Source organism: Nilaparvata lugens, chromosome 6 (genome assembly GCF_014356525.2).
Source record: "Nilaparvata lugens isolate BPH chromosome 6, ASM1435652v1, whole genome shotgun sequence".
In the NCBI taxonomy this organism is placed as follows: Eukaryota; Metazoa; Arthropoda; class Insecta; order Hemiptera; family Delphacidae; genus Nilaparvata; species Nilaparvata lugens.
This window is the reverse complement of record NC_052509.1, coordinates 53,185,334-53,205,597: the sequence shown is the minus strand read 5'-3', so window position 1 is coordinate 53,205,597 and position 20,264 is coordinate 53,185,334. Positions and strand designations below refer to the sequence as shown.

Below are 20,264 nucleotides of genomic sequence, written 5' to 3'. Positions count from 1 at the left end.
TGCAAAAATAGTAATTTTCAAAGTTTAAAATCAATTTCTAAAACATATCCAATTTATATGAACTATTTAATTAGCAGTAGCCTAGAACAAGAGATTTTGTTTAAATTCATAAATGCCACATAAACATAGCTGAAACAAAGATATTCATCATTACTCAGTTTGTTTTGTATAATTCTTTGCTTAACAAATAGCTTTGTACTTTTTTGATTTGAAGAATAGAATAGAATAGAATAGACTTTATTTGCCATAAAAACAAATACAGACATACTGTTGGAAACACAATATTGATTGTAAATAAAACAATAATACAATAAAAATTTAAAACTAAATCATAATAATTATGGCAAATTTACTGAGCGCAAAGAAAATAAATTTTCCGTCCGCGCACAGGAGTTGATCAAATCAACAATTCACTAAAAGCTTTCTAGATCTTTATTCCACTTCCAAATGAGATACCATCAACCTATAACATAGTTCAGTTCGATTTTTCGAAACAATACTCTTCCATTGAAAAAAATTAAAATATATAACTTGGAGTATACTAATGAATGGTTTACAGTATAGTCTTAGTCTAGTATGCCAAGTATAAATTCACTAGACTTCTTTGAAACATCATAATTTCTGAAGTTATAATAGACATTGGATTACTGCATTCCAGAGTAAAAGCTCTGCTTTTCAATGAATTTATGTGAGAATGTTGTCATTGAATGGGACTTATTAGAATGTTTATTCTGCTTAGTGAGACAGGAATCTTGAAAAGTCATTTATTGTCATGAGAGTTCACACATTGGCATACTAGCAATTGTGTGAACACACTAATAAAAACCAATGAGTTTCTATAGGTGTTCAGTAGAAAAGCACGCCTCAAGGTCGAACTGAGCTAAAAACTCTGTTAATAACAATCTATGAATCCAAATAATTTTTGGCGAGGAGCCACTATGATAATTTGGCGAACCTGTTTTAAAAATAATTCGACATATCAAAACTTTATATCATTACTTTCATATTTGGTTATTATTGGTAAAAATATCTAAAAAACGTTCTACGAATGAATGATTTTCATGGACAAAGTCTCAATAGAAAAAACGGACTCTTCAAGATTCCCATTTCTCCTAAAGAATAATAGGACGAACAGATTGTTCTACCAAATCTCCAGAAAGTAAGCAAATAGAGCAGATACCTAATTGACATGGCACAAACTATATTATTTCAACAACTTTCTAGATCTAAAAATAAAATATTTCATTATTTTTAACTTGTAAATAATAGCCTACATATTATAAAACAACTACATTTCTCAAGCAAAAACATTTTCTCCAATACTATTTAGCAAACAAGTGCAGGAGAAAACCGTGATATACGGTAATTTATTCATGACAAAGACAATTCTACTCAGCTCAAAATAGATAATGATACATTCAATCAATAATGATAACTCTATATTGATTATCTGTTAATAATATATAATTCTAATAACAATATCAGCTCTAATTGAAACATCTATATTTAGTTTAGGCAATGAGACTTTTCCTACTAAAACTCAGGCAACTTGACAAGTTCATTTTGTTCTTCAAAGTTGAAAACATAAAATTAAAAATTCAACTCTATATCGATTGAATCCGATACAAGCGGTAAGTCTACTATCCACAAAATTGAAAATTCCATGTTTTCAATTCAATATCTTGATTCCTTAACCAAAAACCAACTTCCCATTTTATCCCCACCTAAATTTCCTTCATGCACAAAAATTTGGTGAAAATTGCCAAGATTGGACAACCTGCAGTAGTTTACCTACCACTATTTTCCCAACATCTTACAACAATTGAATTGTTATAAAATTAATAACAATTTTCCAGTTATGTTCTTGATAATATTGAACAACTATTAATAAGTTACAAATTCCGTCAATCATGATATAATGATAATAATAATCTGTCGGATATGTTTAATCCTATTGATAGATATGTAGGCTACATCCAACTCCTTCTCTTGATGTATTCCTCTTTTCTGAATCGTTTTGTTCTAATTCCAATTAACTTTATCAAGTACATTATTAGAACAAACGTAATCCAAAAAGAAAGGAGATGTTTCGAACGGTTCATACTATTTCAATTGACATAGTATTTTCTAATTACAAGAAACATCCATGCAGTTCTTCCAATTTTCAATTGAAGTCAACATATTATAAACTCTCAATTTCAATATAACAACAGTTACCGTACTATAGAACTGCATTCGCTAAAACGTGTTCTAATCGGAACAGTATATGTTTCACAAGCTTAATATAAAATATTGACTACTATAACATTTGATAAACATTTGGATAACTGTCTCAAAACTATGTAGATTCAACAACAATACATAATCATTAAATGCTAACAATCCTAATTCACTAAGGTTCACAAGCAAGAAAATATTATCAATAGCATAATCGTAATATCTTTTGACAACAATTACATATTATATCAATTCATTTTTAACAGCATAATAATCAATACCTATCAAACATAGTATTCAATTCACACGAAAGTGTAAGGCCATCAATTACGTTGATTAACGTGCTAGTCATTTAGGTTTGATTGGTTTCAATAAAGAGAAACTTCAAGAAGATGTTTTCGACAATCAATGAATTAATTATTAATTCGTTAGAGATTAGACAACGTCTTCCGAGAAGCATTTTGTAGTGATGCCAAAATATATTATGTAAATTGATAGTTTAATAAAATATTTATGCTTTTTATAGTTTTATTCAATATTTATACTTATAATTTATCAATAAGGCTCATTTATAAAAGGCACGTTAATAGCAATTAATCTGAAATAAAAATATGACATTCAGATTGATATTAATAATTGAAGAATAAATCTAAGTTATGATCAACTCTACATCAACATGTTTCCAAAATTTATCCAAGGTAATACTCATACTACTTAAACTGTATAATGTACTATCTATAAAGCGACAAGCATAATATTTTATACACTTCAACTATAAAATGCGTTGCATATTCATATCATAACATCAATATATTTTTTAATTTATAATTTTACTAAAAGGTTTTTATTACCTTATACATTGGTTTTTATTTTTCAAAATCTCCAGTTTTAGGTAACTTCCATTGTAATTTGGACTTGCTATATAAAAGCAATTCAAGTGAATGAAAAACCCAACCGATATTCACTTCTATATAAAATTGTTTCAATCATTATATCCTTTGTTAAAAAGAAAATAGTCACATTTGAAGTTTCTAAGCCAACTTGGAACCGTATAATAAAGAATATCTTAGTTCCAAATAAAGCCAACAGTACATAACGTGAAAATGGTTTTATAAATATTCCATAATAAAATAGTACTGTACGTTCATTTAATTTTCTAGGTATTTTAAATGAGAGAATAACGAATACTGTATAGTGTATATAAAATATAAATATAATATTATTTTATATTATTGTTATCCACGATGTTTGTAAAAAAGTGCTTAAAATATTTTCCGCCAGCTCATGTATTGGGGTGATTGATACAGGTTTACTTCTTTATGGTATAAAAATACATAATAGAAAACTCTTAGAGCGTATTCAAGAAATTCGTAATCAGGGCACTTCTGTGAACATTTTCATTCAGATCAAAAATTGCAAACTGAAAGCACCAATGGTAATTAATCAATAGCTTTACAACATAGTTCATTGAACATCAGTCGGATAACAATAAACAATTTTCAACTGACATTTTTATTATTCAAAAATGTATTATATTATTTCAACAATAACAATAAACTTTTAAAAGCATTTCCTATAACATATAACAGAAATTAGAGTGCATTTCACGGCTAAAGACATCTGACAGCTCCCACCACTTTTAGAGCTATAGTCATTCTCACTTTAAACTGTCAGTGCCGGTTGCACAAAAGCCGGTTAAATTTTAACCGTGATTAATTCCACGAGAACCAATCAGAGAAGGCTATATTGAAAAGACGGCTTCTCCGATTGGTTTTCGTAAAATTAATCACGGTTAAAATTTAACCGGCTTTTGTGCAACCGGGCCTTAGTTTTGATAACAAATGCTGTCCATTTGTCCAATCATGACAGTTTCAAGTGAATCTCACTATAGCATACAAATAACATGTATTTTATCGACACGAAGATCAACTTTTTATTATGCAGATGCAGATGACATAATTATACAGCACTCACTTCAAAATTTCAACATTCCTTGTTAATAACATCAATGCTGACCGTTTGAATTGAATCATATTATAGCTATATCTCTCCAAGTACCGAGATATGCTCGAGTCATGGAGATTAGATGTCTTGAGCCATGAAATGTACTACAATAACATCTATAAAGATTCTAAAACAAAGGCTACACAAATATGGATAGATGTCTTAAGCCATGAAATGCACTACATTAACATCATTCTATAAAGCTTCTAAAACAAAGGCAACAATCGTGTTGTTATATGATTTATGCGCTAATGTTAAGCAATCATATAGTAGGTATTATAATGAAGGTGTGTAGTGTCCTAGCAGCGTTGTGTTGTTCTACATTTAATTTATAGAAAACGCAGAGCTTCGGTTGTAAAGTAGGAAGGACTTTCAACGGGTTCGGTTGGATGGTTTCAGAAGAAGACAGAACTGGTCAGCCTGACCTGTGAAATAAAAAACACACATTTAGATCCAATGCGAAATCCAAATTTAACTGAAACTGAAAAGCCTTACAACTGCTTTGATCAATTAACGATTTTGATTGGCCTAGACACTGGCTTTAAAAACCAGAGGCCCTCAGTTCGAGTCTTGGTGAAGCAAGATATTTTTTCGAGTTACTCCCGTGTTTCAGTTAGTTGGACACGTTAATTCCTCGGTCTCGGCTGTCTAAAAGCAGTCAATAAGTCAAGACAGCGGCCGTAAAATTGATCAGGAGCGACCTGCAATCTCTGACACCAGACCTGAGCCACCCAGGTTACACGGTATTAATTCATATCATAAATCATTTAAAAAATGCAAGCAAACCTAAACTATTTTTCTCGCGAATTCACGAGAATAAGCACACATTGATTCGGGAGCCACCTCTCACAAAGAAAGGTTATCTGTTCAAAATCCTCCTTCTTTATATTCCAATGATTGTGAAATCATCATCATTTTGATCACTAATTTAAATATTACTGTATTCTTCATAGTTTGTGAAACTAATTTAATAATTAGATATATTGTCATTTATTGCAAATTAGAGTATAAGCCAGTATATATCGTAATCTACTCGTACAGAAATAAATCTATACTCTGAATAAAACAAGTTGAGACTTTGACAAATAGTCTGGCTTGCATGGCTTGCATATCCATGTTGCCAAATTGTGCCATATGTTTATTTTTTATACAAGGCATAGCCACCTCTAATACAGGTAGGTATTAGAGGTGGCTATGATACAAGGCCATATGACTGAGGTGTATTAAATTTGACAACGCAGTTGATGCAGAGTTGACAATTTGAATAATTCCAGTTATATTGGCTTGCATGAAAAGATTGGAATTTCACACAGTTTGGCAACACAGATAAGTTTCCAAGTCGCAACTTGTTATATTCAGAGTATTATCATAGAGAAAAGATAGCATAAGAAGATATTCCATGGTATAGAGAGTTTATGTTCCAAATTTCACTGTTAACTCAAGCTGATAATCCACGTAGCTCTCTTTAGTGAAGCTGTTCCAAATTTCACTGTTAACTCAAGCTGATAATCTACATAGCTCTTTTTAGTGAAGCTATGTATGGCGATGCAACCATCTGAATATGTCGGTATTCAGATCGAGGATTATCATTCATGTCGGATCGTTTTAAAACTCATTTACAGTCAAAAGGTATAGCAATCAGCCATACACCGCCTTACAACCGTAAAGGAAATGGGCAGTAACGATACGTGGGGGTTGTTTGGAAAACCATAACTTTGGGCTTGAAAAGCCTTGCCTTGCCGATTTGCAGGTGGGAAACAGCCCTTCCAGGAGCACTACACTCAATCCGTTCTCTACTGTGCACAGCGACCAATGTAACCCTGCATGAAAGAATGTTTCTCCACTCTTGACGTTCTCAGATCAGCGCATATTTTCCTTCTTGGTTATCAGCCCCTGGCACAGTCTGGTTGAAGAAACTAGTTAGAAGATCAAAAAGATTCCCCTTTAGTCGAAGAGGTTGAACTCATAAGCCAATCCCGAGTATGCATTCGAGTACGTCATCAAGATGGACGTGAATCCACAGTATCTCTTCGTTATTTAGCACCGAAACCTCACAACTTTTGAATTGGAATTCTCTTAAACGGGGAAGAATGTGGTGATGCAAACATAGCAACCGTTATTTATTCAGTTTGTAATTTCCTCCTTTTCAACCATTCATGTTCAGTTCTAGTTGATTAAAGCCTACATTTCTGAAAACGTATCTAATTTCTATTACACTATGTGATGCTGGTAGTCGCTCATACTGTGCTGTTCTTAAGATGCGTACAGACTTACGCTCCGCTCCGCAATCGAGCAGATCGATTGATGATCACTGGTGGAGCAAGAGTGGAACGCGAGAAGAGCGTGTAACAGAGCTCGAGCTTGGCAAGTTCCTAGGGCGAACTAACCAATAGTTGCGCATGCGCGGTTAACATTTCTGTTAGATCACTTGCGAAAATTACGAGCATATAAAATTATCAAAATTAATAATTAATTAAAGCCTTAAATCATGTAAAATTATAAAAACATTTTTAATAATAGGTACCATATTAGAATTTAGAAGAAAGAAGCCAAACACTCAACCACGCCTTTCACCTTTCAAACATTGACAGACATCAACATAGATGCAACAAACATAATAATTATCATCAATTTATTATATAAACATAATGTATTATTATGCTACCCAGAAATCCCCTGGTTAGAATATTTTATTTCGTTTTGTCACCCGATCAGCTGGATTTAACGTTTCACATTTGTGAGGTTAGGTTGTAGCGAAGTCAACAATACGACAAGCGCGCGATCATCCTTCAAACCTATTTCGAACCTCTAGCGATCCCTTGCGTAACATCTCGCGTAATGTTCATGATCGGAGCGAGTGCGGAGCGTGTTCGAGGCGCGTATATCTGTATGCACCAATACACTCTCACCCAGCCAGAACAGTAATAATAGGTAGCAGTTGACAGTAATCGGCTTGAAGTTTGGAACATACCATGGAATATCTTCTCATGCTATCTTTTCACTAATCGAATGTAATCCCTGTGCATTTGTCTCCTAGTTCCGACAGACAGATGAACTCGACTCGAAGTGACTCGATTGAACTAACCTGGCGACGACAATCGTTCGACGACAAACACAGCCTCGTCCTTCATGTTGGCAACCACCTGGTCTGAAACGGCGACATGTATGCCGGTGGGGCCTTGCAGCAGCAGCTGTGCGCCGGCAACCGGGGAGGCACACTGCACCAGTGCGGCCAACTTGCGACCCAACTCGGCACTGGTCAACGTCTCCAGGTAGAGAGCCTGATACACGTCCACACTCGTGTCCACGCACATGTACAGTGTCAGGCGGGGCGACAGCGGTGATCTGAAACCCATCAACCGTTATAGATGCAGGTGACAACTAGCAGGTAACCCGTGCTTCGCAAGGGTCTAATTAAAAACTTGACAAACTTGAAACTGAAAAATTGTCCTACTGAAATCTTGAGGCATTTTAAATAGGCCTATAACCATCCTCGGTAAATTAAGAATCTATATGCAAAATTCCAAGGTAATCATTCCAGTAGTTCAAACGTGATGATGCGTCTTCATTCGTGAATTTCCTATCCCATACGTGTATAAGCCAATTCTTTCCTTTATTGTATTATAGATCTTAAACCCATCAACGGTTATAAATGCAGGTGACAACATTATAGATTACATTAAAATTTATTCTCAATCCAATAATGATGATTATTCAATCCAAAACATCGAGATAATTAGATAAAATTAATACAAAATATTAATTTATGTATAATACGAGCGAGCAGGTGTTAGCCGTGCTACGCAAGCGCAAGGGTTCTCTTAAAAGCACCAAAATATTAAATTTAATTTTGAAGTTCCATGCTGAAATAGAAATTATAAACAACTGTAATAATTCACAATAGAAAAAGTATTTGATCAGGTTTTATCTTTTGTAAACTTTACAATCACAAATTGAATAAATTTGTTCTAATAATTAAAATATTTATACATTGATAAATACAATACCATTCTCAACTATAAATAAATTTTACAGTTGTGTTGTATGTGATGTTGTGGCACTTTTCCATAATGAAACACACATTGAAATTGTCAACCACTTTTAAAGTGACAATAAAAGTTGTTGACAATTTCAATATGTGTTTTCATTATGAATTGATTAATAGAAATGTGAGAATAGGGCTATAACCATCCTTGGTAAATTCAGAATATAATGTAAACTTGCATGTTAATCAGTTCATTAGTTCATAAAGTGATGATGCGTGAATCGTGTATTTCCTATCCCGTATAAGACAAATTTTCTTTATTAATAAGAAGATTAATCCGAAATACAGCACTAATTTGTGTGATAACTATTATATTTTATATGTTCTGAAAATGTATTTATTAATTAAAATTATTGGGGGAGGACCAACAGACACAGCCCAAAATTGAATTGAATAGCTTGATTTGAACCGATAATACGCGTTCCATCCAAGACTTCTTCAGGTACTGATTTTCATTAGTTAAATAGTTTCTACAAAGTTTGATGAAATGTTGTAAGCAATAATGTACGTTATTTTATATTTTAATGAATGTAGTACGAGTAAAGATAATAAAGGAATTTTATCTGCAAAAATTACAACTAATTTATAGTGTACAATGTAAGTAATGAATAAATAGTATATTTCGCACCTAGAGCAGAAAACATTTTTGCCCGTGGTGCGAACGATATTTTTCGCCACACTACAGGTATTGCTGACAAAATAAATAAAGAATACTCGTTAAGCTATCGTACCTATCTCTTGATTTTAGTGGTAGAAGATTTGCAGTCAGGATTTCAGATTCTTTTAAAATTTCACTTGGAATACCACAGTCATCTTCAAGCATTTTTGAAAATTCGGAATGCACTAATCAACAATAAATAATTGAATAAAACTGGTTGCGAAGCGAATTAGTTTGATTCGAAACTGGAACTGAAATCATGGCGACTTCAGCTGATGATGAAAGTGGACACTCGCCCGATCTAGCGGATGACTTATTAACTACTTCCATGAGCGGCTGGAAAGAGACAACTTTCTGGCCTAGACCGGAAAAGAAATCCTTTTCTGACGTCGTCTGCAAACAAGGTCTTTCAGATCTACGTAGGGACTGGAAAACAGCTGCTTTCTGTGCAGTGTGGCGAAAAAGTAAAATCATCAGCAATTCATACCTGTGCAATGCATTGAAGAGACGAATTCCTTCAGGCAGGCCGCAAATTTGAATGAGGTTGTCGCAGGACAGACGAAGCAGGTCGAGGCCGGAGAAATTTGAAAATGTGCGCAGAAACGCAGAGAAGCGATTGGTCTGCAGCCAAACGTTCGCCTGCTGTACGGTGGCTGTTCGGCTCAAACCCACTTCAAAGTTGTTCTACAACAAAATATAAATAAAAAATAGTTGATAAAATGAAGAATGAACTCTATTTCTCCTACTCCAGTAGAATAATAGCTCTGGCTTCCTCCTATTTGGAAACTATTGTCGACAATGAAAACCATAGTTCTTCTGGTAATCTAGAACCATTCTCTCTGGAACAGGATACTAAAGCGCTCTTTTTTCCCTAGAAAGTTGAGTAGTTACTATATGCCCGGGGAATTAAAATAACAGCATTTAAATAACATGGGAAGCATCTCTATTCTAAGTGTCTGCGTTGGAAATTGGTAGGTAGGTTCTATATGATCAATTATTTCTCAAAAATATTTTATATTCACCAAAAAGTGTATATTTTTATGATTTGATGATGATAGATTTTCCTGATTGGGATGGAATTTTGGTAGTTCGTCATATTTCTACTATCTTAGTCTACAAACAATTTAGAAACTGTGTGAAACAAAATTGATTCTCCGTATCTGCTTTCAAAAATTAATATTTATATAAATACAATTGCTCGCCGTTCGACCTTTTCTTTTCATATCTCACGCTCCAGAACGGTGAGTCATTATAACTCTCCTCTGAATAGAGCACAGAGAATTTTCAATAGTTGTTCTCAGCGCTTGGATATCTTTTGGTTCTCCCCGTACAAATTCCGTAGGATGGCGTGCGATCTAGTCGATAATATTATGTGATTTGTCATTTCGTGATTTGCATTTCTTTCTTTCATTAATTTTATGTGGTAGTGATTCACAGACATTCTATTTTTCTTTTCATTGTAGGATAAACTTGAATCAACAGATTTTTATTAAGTTTTGAAGTTCAGGGTTTAATTAATTACCTTTGCAATTTTCTCATTATAAATATTGATTTATTTGCTGTGATTTATTGATAATTATTGATTAATTGAATAATTATTTTTCAGGCCTATTGATTAATTTATTGTAGTTTATTGATGATTGATTAATTGAATACAGTAATTATTGATTTCAAGTTTTCTAAAATTGTTAAAATCTTATATTTAATTTCATTCTCATTCATTTGACATACTTTTGTTAGTATTTTTGATTCATTTAATTTCTATTTCTTATTATTTCACTTACATTACATTTCTTGTTTTTTAACATTTCTTCATACTTAATTCTTAAAATACATTTTTGGATTGTATAGTGTATGATTGTAATGTGTGTAGGAGGCAAAATGGGTTTTTACCTGTTGCCTCCATGAATAAAATTATTATTATTATTATTATTAACTTGGAAAAGTATAGAGCTATCTCACTGTCCAATGACAGACAAAGCAATGTTGATCTGATGCTGATTTTATAACGTAAATCTCCCTACAAACTAGTATCTAGTGAGGAGGGTCATATACAACAATTATAAACTGTGTCATGTATTTAAAAATCGACATTTAATTATATGACATCCACTTCATCAAGATCTCAGTTGATCAAGAATCAGCTCGGGTAGGCAACTTCACTACGTCAAGTTCCTGTGGCTTTCAGAAAGTGCAGTGGATACAGTATCATGAATTTAATTCTAAAATTATCAAACAAATTCTGAATAATACCAGCATATTGCCAAAAGCGAAATCCTAACCTCTAATCTAACATTTAACCAACTAATCTCAAAAACATTCAGGGTTGTTTGGCAGAGAGGACCTAGAGACCTAACTCCGCCCTTAAAGCCCGGTCCAAACGCTCAAGTTTCAGTCCAAGCTTCAGTCTTTTGCTCAAGCATAAGTCGGAGCATGTAAGTCGTTGCGTCTGGACGGTAAAACGGATGGGTCCTCAAGCTTACGTCGTCAAACTTAAAATGTATCGGCCGGGAATCTTTTTCCATCAAACCGTCCGTCTTTTGCCTATCCACCAAAACCTAAATCGCGTGAAAATGGAGATAGAGAAATTGTGATTTCAGATTCGGATTCAGCGCCCTCAAATTAATAAAATGTCTGGCGAGTACTTGAAAATAAGCAAGTTTTTTTATCGATTGTATATAACGCCATTTAACCATTTTTTTCTTTCTTGATTCTCATGATACTCTCAGGATTTGATGTTGATATTATGATTTACTATCATGATATATTAAGATGTACTATATTGTTGATAAGAATACTATCTACAAAATTTCAATCCATTTACAATCACTGTGTCTCGAGATATGACATGTAAACAAAGCCATTTAGCGATTAACAGTAATATTTTTGTCATTATGTTGTTAAATATAGCATTATCCAGTTGAATCAGCGAAAAAATACGATATAATTATTACCAGATATATGGTAGATGTTGATGACGAACTGAGCCTTGTGAGCACAAAAATAGGAAAACTGACGACATAAGACGGATGCGTGTGGACGCAATTTTACATCTGTATTTTGGTTGAACCAAACGATCCGTCTTTTACTTGAGCAAAAGACTGATGGTAAACTTGAGCGTCTGGACCCGGCTTAATAAAGGCAATTCAATTAAATTCTTAATTTAATTTTTAACTAGCCTAGTGTGCGCAGGTGCTGACTGTGTAACATCCTGCAACCTAAAATTGATGCTGTGAGACTTGAAGTTCTTCTTCCCATTTGTTTCAGTATCTCAATAAATATAATGGTCAAAATAGGCAATGAACTGACATCTTGACGAACTGAAACCCACCCGTTGTGATCTGATTATAATTTAGGCTGAAATAAATGATTGAATTGAACTGACAGTGTTGGCATCTTGCGGCTGGGTGGCAACCCTGGGCACTAGCTGCTGCAGCTGTTGGCACGCCTGACTGGAGGTGGGCGGCTCGGCCTGATTGGCTGACGACACGGCAGCCGCACGCAGAGGCGATCTCTGCTCAACTGAAGCACTGCCACGTCTGCAAAACAAACACAACATGTTACGCACAAAAAAAACTCACAAATCTTTTAAAAGACTAGCAGGTAGCCTGTGCTTCGCAAGGGTCTAAAATAAAAAAAACTTCAGGCATTGGTTGAATAAGAAGTATTGATGCTATTAATAAAGAATGTGGTTCTTATTCAGCCGTAAACTAATAGATACTTTAATTCTCTCGAAATAAAAACAGTAGTGGCCTGAAATGTGTTGGATCACAAGCCATAAATTGTTGAGTCAAGACACTGACAGATCAGCCAAAGTGCTCAATCACATATCAAATGTCAACGGCACTCATCCAACAACTTTTCAGTTCGGTAATAAATTCAAACACTTGCTGACAAATTGAATAATTAATCAAATCTCGTTAGTCGGACGGATAATTAGTTGATTGAATGTCGGAAAAGAAACTCCAATGATTCATCTGGCTCTATTAATAAATCGATTGAATCCACGTTGATAGAGAAAGATTCCTAATTTTTCAGTGTCAAGATAACAGTTCAGAAGACTACAATAATTTATAATGTTATCAATTAATCCTTATCAGAAAAATTGAACTTCAATTAATGAAATATAAAAATTGCCACTCAAATTATTGAAATTCAATTTTTCTCATAAGGATGAATTGATGACATTCATTCAATTATGGATAAATTGATGAAAATATTAATGGATGGTAAGAAAAGTTTCAGTATGACGATCAGTTCAATGTTATCCACAAATACAATATTTTTGCAATATTTGGGTGAATACTACAATTTTCTCTGACGATGATGATAATAATTTTCCAATAGCAATATCTCAATTGCACGGAAAATAAATTATATTAATCACAATAGTTTTTCTATATTTTGATACTAGTGCTATTAATAAATTTTATAGTATCAATCTTTCTAATTTTCTCAATAGATAAAATGATTGTTTTGGAACGAAGATATTTTCTATTATTTCACAATTTCCAATTTGCACTAAGACTATACTGTAGGGTAAGAATAAAGTGATTGATTTACTTTTTGAGTAGTTGAGAAGTTGATATTGTGGTAATTATTCATATTGAATGGAAAAGACTAAGAAATTGTCAAAAAACCACTGATTTATTGATAATAAGAAAGACCGGTTTCGGTTATTACACCATTGTCAATCTCTGTTTATCAGTGAGTGATTTACTTAGTACACCTCTTTTTCCATTCAAAACTATTCATAGATTGACTACTAGGCTATAATATTGATCAGATTCATCAAACTTTACTCATCTGTTCGTTGTAAATGTTCCTATTGTTTTGAAGGACTATTCAATGACTATTCAGAGATAAGTGAAAAAACTATAAGTATTGTAAAAAAACTATCTATGCGTTCAACTTAGTATATCACACTACAGGGACGGACCTCTTAGATTATGCAACAGGCTTCAGGCAATAGACGTTAAGAAGCCGAAATTCATTGAATGCCTTTCTAAATAGCCACTAGAAATCCCCACTCCCCTTGTCATAGGTTTGCAAGGCCAACACACTCATCACATCGAGAGTAGTAGGCTAGAGTGGGATTCCCTTGAAACTGTCAGCATTGGCTGAATGAGGAGCATTGATGCTATTTATGAGGGCTGCTGGCAGTTTGAAGTGAATCTGACTATAGATAAGCAAGCAAGTACAACTCATTCAACTTGTTTACTATTATTCTCTTTCGAGTTCCCTTAATTATGTTCAAACCCCCCTCCCCTTTTCATCATCAACAAACTGAGTATGCTTCCTCAATGAGTAGTAGCACCACTCATACCGGTACCGGCATAACTCAAATCTAGATAAAGTAAATTTATCATAGATAAGCTATACACTCATAATTTATTGATTATTTCTCAAATTTTTGTAGCAGTTGATAATATTGATTATATTATCTTGAAGCCCTAAACATTTCTTCAAATAATATCTAATTTGTGGTAGCTTATCAGTACACAAGTAGGCCCTATTTATACTAAGAATAAACTGGTTTTAATACATTTCACCTCCCAGTTTTCATTCCAAAACTGCATAATAGAATGATTGAATTTCCCTTTTCCGAAAAATAAAATATTCCCAACTACACAGTACCGTACTATTAATACAGTAGACTAACTTTCCTTTCTGTATTCTATTGTTATTGTTGTAGTAATCCTCCAAAAGACGTGACAGATTGTAGTCCTTCAAATGCAATTTTCATGGGAGCAAACCTATGCCAAGATTTTCATGTCACACCAAAACTATTTTTATAGATAAAAATTTAAATCTCAGTACCCTCTGGGTTTACACCAAAGTTATTGACAAAATGTTAATAACTTAATCCTTATAGATTAAATTAAACCCTATTAGATTGAACGGAACTTAACAAACACATATATGTTCATCTTATGTATGATAAGATATGTTCAATCTAATAGAATCTATAAGGATTAAGTTATTAACTTTGGTGTAAACGCAGCTTTAAATTATTTTGTCACAAGTTGAAAATGGCTTTACACAACTTGAAAATGGCTTTAATGTCCGAAACATGTTGTGACAAAATAATTTAAAAGGGTACTGAGATTCATATTTTTATTTCTATTAAAAGTAGCCCTGAAGAAAAGACTATTTTTTTGGCCTATCGAAGAGCGATGAATAAGCTAATAAGCAAAATTAAATGGTGCTCTTGGTTTTCCTATTGGCCGTTTTCACACTGACCGATTGTCGACCGACATTTATCGCCACGACACCTAGAAAGTCCTCCGATTGGCTGAGAACCAGCTGTTTGTAGTAATTGTTGCTGGGTGTCGTGTCGGTGACTGTGGAAACGGCCATTGCAAGTGTGTCTGAGGGCAATTGTGTATACTATAGTTAGACCTATAGTTACTTTAGCAACAGTTATTATGGTTAAGAGCTTCAAAATGACTTCCCGGTGGTTCGCAACCCACCTTTCCATCCATTTCGCATCATTCCTTACATTACCCACGCACAAGTCTAGTGCTATATGAGAATAATTCTCATAAAAACAGCACGCCAGGACGTATAAAGAAATACCATTTTCCTCTTATCTAACCTGCATCAAGTTATTCAACAATAGCAAGTGTCAACATAACCTCAAAATTTCACAAATTCAGTACCCACGAAAGACGTCAAGAATATCAAATCTTTTTTCTGTAAGATCCTGCAACCTGTGTTAATGAAGGAGTAGTAAGCAACTCAGTAACTTTACTGTCTTAAAAATAAGCTAAACATAATGTATATCAATGAACAACAAATAGCTTGGGAAGGTTAACTCGGGTACTTACAGCGCCACAGCTCTCAAGCTCTGCCTGAAATGGGGTCTCGACAACCGTTTCTGACTACTGAGCTTGCAAGATGTCATCTTATTTCGTCTCATAACAGCCATCTGCTTCCCAACGAGCGCCAATCTCACGCGCTGCATTTGCGACAGTTGTGAGACAGTGTGATAGAACCGAGCACTTACTTCTAATTCGTCGACAGTCATTGTAATAGTATGCACTAGCAACAGCATTATACAAAGTTTTAACAATATTTATCTCCTCTCAAATCCGGCACAAAAACAACACTACACCAAACCAGTACAACAGTTCTTTCAAGCAATCAACACAAGTTCGTACGCCAGAGGAGGTTATGTTTGGATCACATTTTTGAAGACTTGTCGTAGGTCAGTTACTAATTTAGTAAAGCCTAGTTTCGAGTTTGAATTTCAACTATATAGGACTAGTAGTAAAGCCTAGAGTAAGTGTAACTTAAATAGGTTACTGCAGTAGTAGTATCCAAAAGTTCTCAGGTAACTAGAAGCTTTCACACGCTGTTAGGTTAGGACAGCGCTCAGCTTGTGTGGTGGAACGATCACAGAATTTTGTTTTGGAGTCGAACTACGTTAGACCAGCAGCATGCCTGTACCTAGGACCCGACCTGACAACCTCGTCCCACGCTCCACAGGGCCCAATTCTTTTTAAAACGGGAAAAGAGTGATACCGCAGCAGCTGGCGATAGACTTGGTCAGCTAAGGAAGTGGTCTTGTCTGAGGATTGAGACGCTGGCTGCGGGCAGTACGACGAGGTGCTCGAACAGCGCACACTTGATTGTGAACACCATTCCCGAGTGTTAATTGGTGCGGTCACGATTGAACTACAATTATTGCGACAAAGCGCCCCACGAAAGATGGGAGTCTGAGTCCGCTCACACATTCGCCACGACTGAAACCAAACTATCTACTGATCCCCACGCACTACACTTCACTACTAACACACTATATTCCTCCTCTTCTTATCGACGAAAGGTGTGTCTTCTTTTCCCTTGCACAAAGAAGATTACGCACTTCTACTACAACACACAACTCGACGATATTATGCTCAACTGAGAACGGCACACTGCGAACAACAAAAACTGACACCAGCGAAGCTCAAACTGGCACAATCCAGTTTGTGCTTGTGCCTATACACAGCTGTAATATTTTCTCGGTCGTCGTGTTATTTCGGGCTATGTCGATTGCATTCGCTCTGGCTGGCTTCGATATTCCCTTCCTTCCTCCTCAACATCAACGCTATTCACTCACTACTACAACCACACAAGAGACATGATAACGGAGAGAGCTTCGCAGCGGATACAAGGAGGTGGGTATCATGATTTATGATACAAAAAAGACGAATTGTTACAGGATATATGATACTGAAAAACTGAAAGGAATTTTCCTTTATTACAGTGGGTAAGAAAAGCTTTTCTTGGAGGTGTCCTATGCCTACATGAGAGGTGAATACCAAAGTTAGTCCAGTTTTGACTATCCATGGACCGCAGAGGGTCCTCAAGAACTAATAATGGTATCCATAGACCCTCAGAGGCAGAAGAGTCTCTCTACCGAGAAATGTTTGGAAATAATATTGTGGAAAAATCAGAATGGCTAGTCTGGAAAAGTTGATAAGGATATACGACATGTTATCGAAATTCAAAGAATTATTTTGTAGATTTCTGCAAAAATATAAATACTGTAACTTACTAATAAGCCAAAAATCAGATATTTATAAAAGTTTTCAAGAAATTGATAATATGATTGAGCATAGCATGTTCTTAAACGATTCAAACTCATAAAAACTACTCAAAGACATTTATATCAATGTACCTGAACTTTTTCTCTTTTCATTTTTGACTTGTGCAACTTACAAAGGCCTTGAGCTGTCATTCTGCACGTTAAAAACCTACCATTATTCTGTATATTTAGATGTGTTCTAACTTGTCTATTTGTACAAATAAAGGTATTATTATGATTATGAAAATGATTACATGTTGGAATGGAAAAATTCAAACAGAAATAGCCCGTTCATCTCAAGAGATGATGGAATGAAACTGTGTCTGATATGTTGTTATATGCTAATGTAATCAAAGAAGGATAACTGTAAAATTCTCTGGAATTGATATTCGTCAATCAACTGTACATTAATTTGAAATTAGGTTCTAGAAACCTTAGGTCATGAATGTTGCTCTTCCACTTCTTCACCTTAATTGACATTGTCACTCCAAAACAGAGGTAATATTAATTCTATTGAAATTGAATGTCAAGTGCATTTCGGAGAATAAGAAGTGATTTAATTTGTCCTTGATCTCAATTGGTGACCCTCACACTACAGACCCACTATTCCAAATCTAATCAAATCAACAAATTTAAATATCTCATCAATGAAATAGTAATTCGATTTCAGAATAGAAATTACTTTCATACATGATTGCATTTTGATATGCTACGTAGCATATTGGTGGAAAATTCACATGAAAAAAGAATAAAAAAATGACTACCGGCACCTGAATTCTACTGGGTTTTGGTACTCATTTTAAGCTATTATAACTATTATCTGTAGCCTATTCAAATTCAATTTCTCAAGTTGAAATAAATTCAATTAAACCAATATTGAAAAAAAATCTCCTGCAGATTTGTTTCAATGGAATACCCTCCCTTCCCTTATCACAGCGGACCAGGTCGAGTAATCTTATTCCTTGAAAACTATCAGCTCTAAAAACATGTTTTATCCAGCAGATAAATCTGTTGACACAGTATCATCCCACAGTGATACTGTATCATGCGAGCAGCCTATCTGCAATCGTCAATCAGCCACGGCCCTCAACGACTGCGCAAATCAGCTTTCTACTCTACTTTCTCACTCATCAACATCATCCTGTGCTCTTCTTTTCCACTTGACTTGTCAGAAAATTCACAACAAAACACACTGCCATTACGTCATCACCCTTCTTTATTTACCGACTATTATCACCTTTTTGCTCTCTCTATCCAATTTACAACAAACATCCGAAGCAGGGGAGAATCTACAGGGCTAAACATCCTGGAAGAAAATAAATATTCTAACTAACCTCCTATAAAAATAGTATACATTTAAAAGTTTTTAATAATAAAGGGTACCCACAAGTTTTCATATTGTTTTTATTAATTTGTAGAAAAGTAGCCCATATAAGTGAAGTGTTTTTATGATGTATGTTGTACGATAACGATCTTAATTATAATCTACAGATGGAAATAAACTCCCGGGCTGACAAATAATTTTTGTATAGTAGCGCTCATCGAATTTCCATCTAGCTGTTTACCCTATTGTCAATATTTGGAATAGCAGAAGTCTTCGGGGTGATTTACAGCACTTAATTGGAATTTCATACATAATAATAATTATTAATTATAATCCACGAACAACCGATAGTGACTATAACACTATTTATAGTGAGATTCACCTCAGACTGTCAACATTGGTGAATGGGGGGGGGGGGAGCATTGGTGTTATAATATAAGAATATTATAAGGATGATGAGATAGTTTAAAGTGAATCCCATTATTTTACACAGTACAGAAGAGCCTACAATACAGTTATCAATAATGAAAATCAACAAACAAACACTAATTCTGCATCCACATGTTGGCCCAATGAAGGCCAATGATGACCAGCGCCAGTGTATGGATGGGTGGTTTGCCAACGCTGGCCTTCATTGGGCATTGGTCACATTGCAGGCTGGGCCAACATGTGGATAAGCATAAGCCGAGGATGAGCCCAAGAATTCTGCAGGGTACTGATGAGAATGCCAACAGTTTTAGTACGGGTGTATTCCGAACCACCAATAAACGTTCCTCAAATTAATAAAAAGTGATTCTAAGCATTGACAGTTTGTGGACATTAGTTAACTCACCACCAACTAATACTGAACAAACCGACCTATCTTATCTGAGCTAGTAGATAACTCTACACTTAGGGTCATTCACTACCCTAACTGAATCATAACTTGAATTTAGAATTCCCTGCACAAAATTTCTCAACATTACTTTAGATGAGACGCCTTGATTACTGATTACACAGTCGCCTGAATATCATCAAGACGTTTTCCTTGTATTCAGATAGACAAAATTCCTCAATTCGAAGTTTTAATGGAATATTTTCCTTAATAGATAGAGGTCTCAATTTTGATGATCTTTGTTAGGCTGCCATCAAGCTTGACTAAAGTGTGAAGAGAAAGACAATAATTCCAGGAGCAACCACTTTCCTTATAGAGTTTCTTTCCTTATTGTCTGTCAGTTCAATCAAGGATTAATAGACAGCATTATAATAAAGGTAGCTGACTTCTCACACAGAATACGTCTAAAATGAAAAGGTGCGAGTAGATTGAACTAGTAATGCTAACCGTAGATCACCGCGGAAACCAGGCGAATCTGGATTGTACTCATAAATGCGCATTGTAATGAGGAAATGCTAATTCAATTATTTGGTTTCAATCAAGCACAAGGAAATCTAGCCACTCATA

The 20,264-nt window shown here is 34.6% G+C and overlaps 1 protein-coding gene across 1 annotated transcript in view; it reads right to left on the bottom strand.

Moving 5' to 3' along the window:
* Positions 1–909: 909 nt before the first annotated feature.
* LOC111053479 (transcription factor CP2) overlaps positions 910–20,264 on the bottom strand; it is a 54,758-nt gene continuing 35,403 nt past the window's right edge. Inside the window, exons 11-14 of the mRNA XM_039431256.1 lie at positions 12,310–12,463; positions 9,412–9,608; positions 7,307–7,566; positions 910–4,646 (exon numbers count right to left, since the gene is read on the bottom strand). Coding sequence (XP_039287190.1) covers positions 4,594–4,646; positions 7,307–7,566; positions 9,412–9,608; positions 12,310–12,463 — 664 coding nt within the window. The 3' untranslated portion in view covers positions 910–4,593. The remainder of the gene's footprint in view (positions 4,647–7,306; positions 7,567–9,411; positions 9,609–12,309; positions 12,464–20,264) is intronic.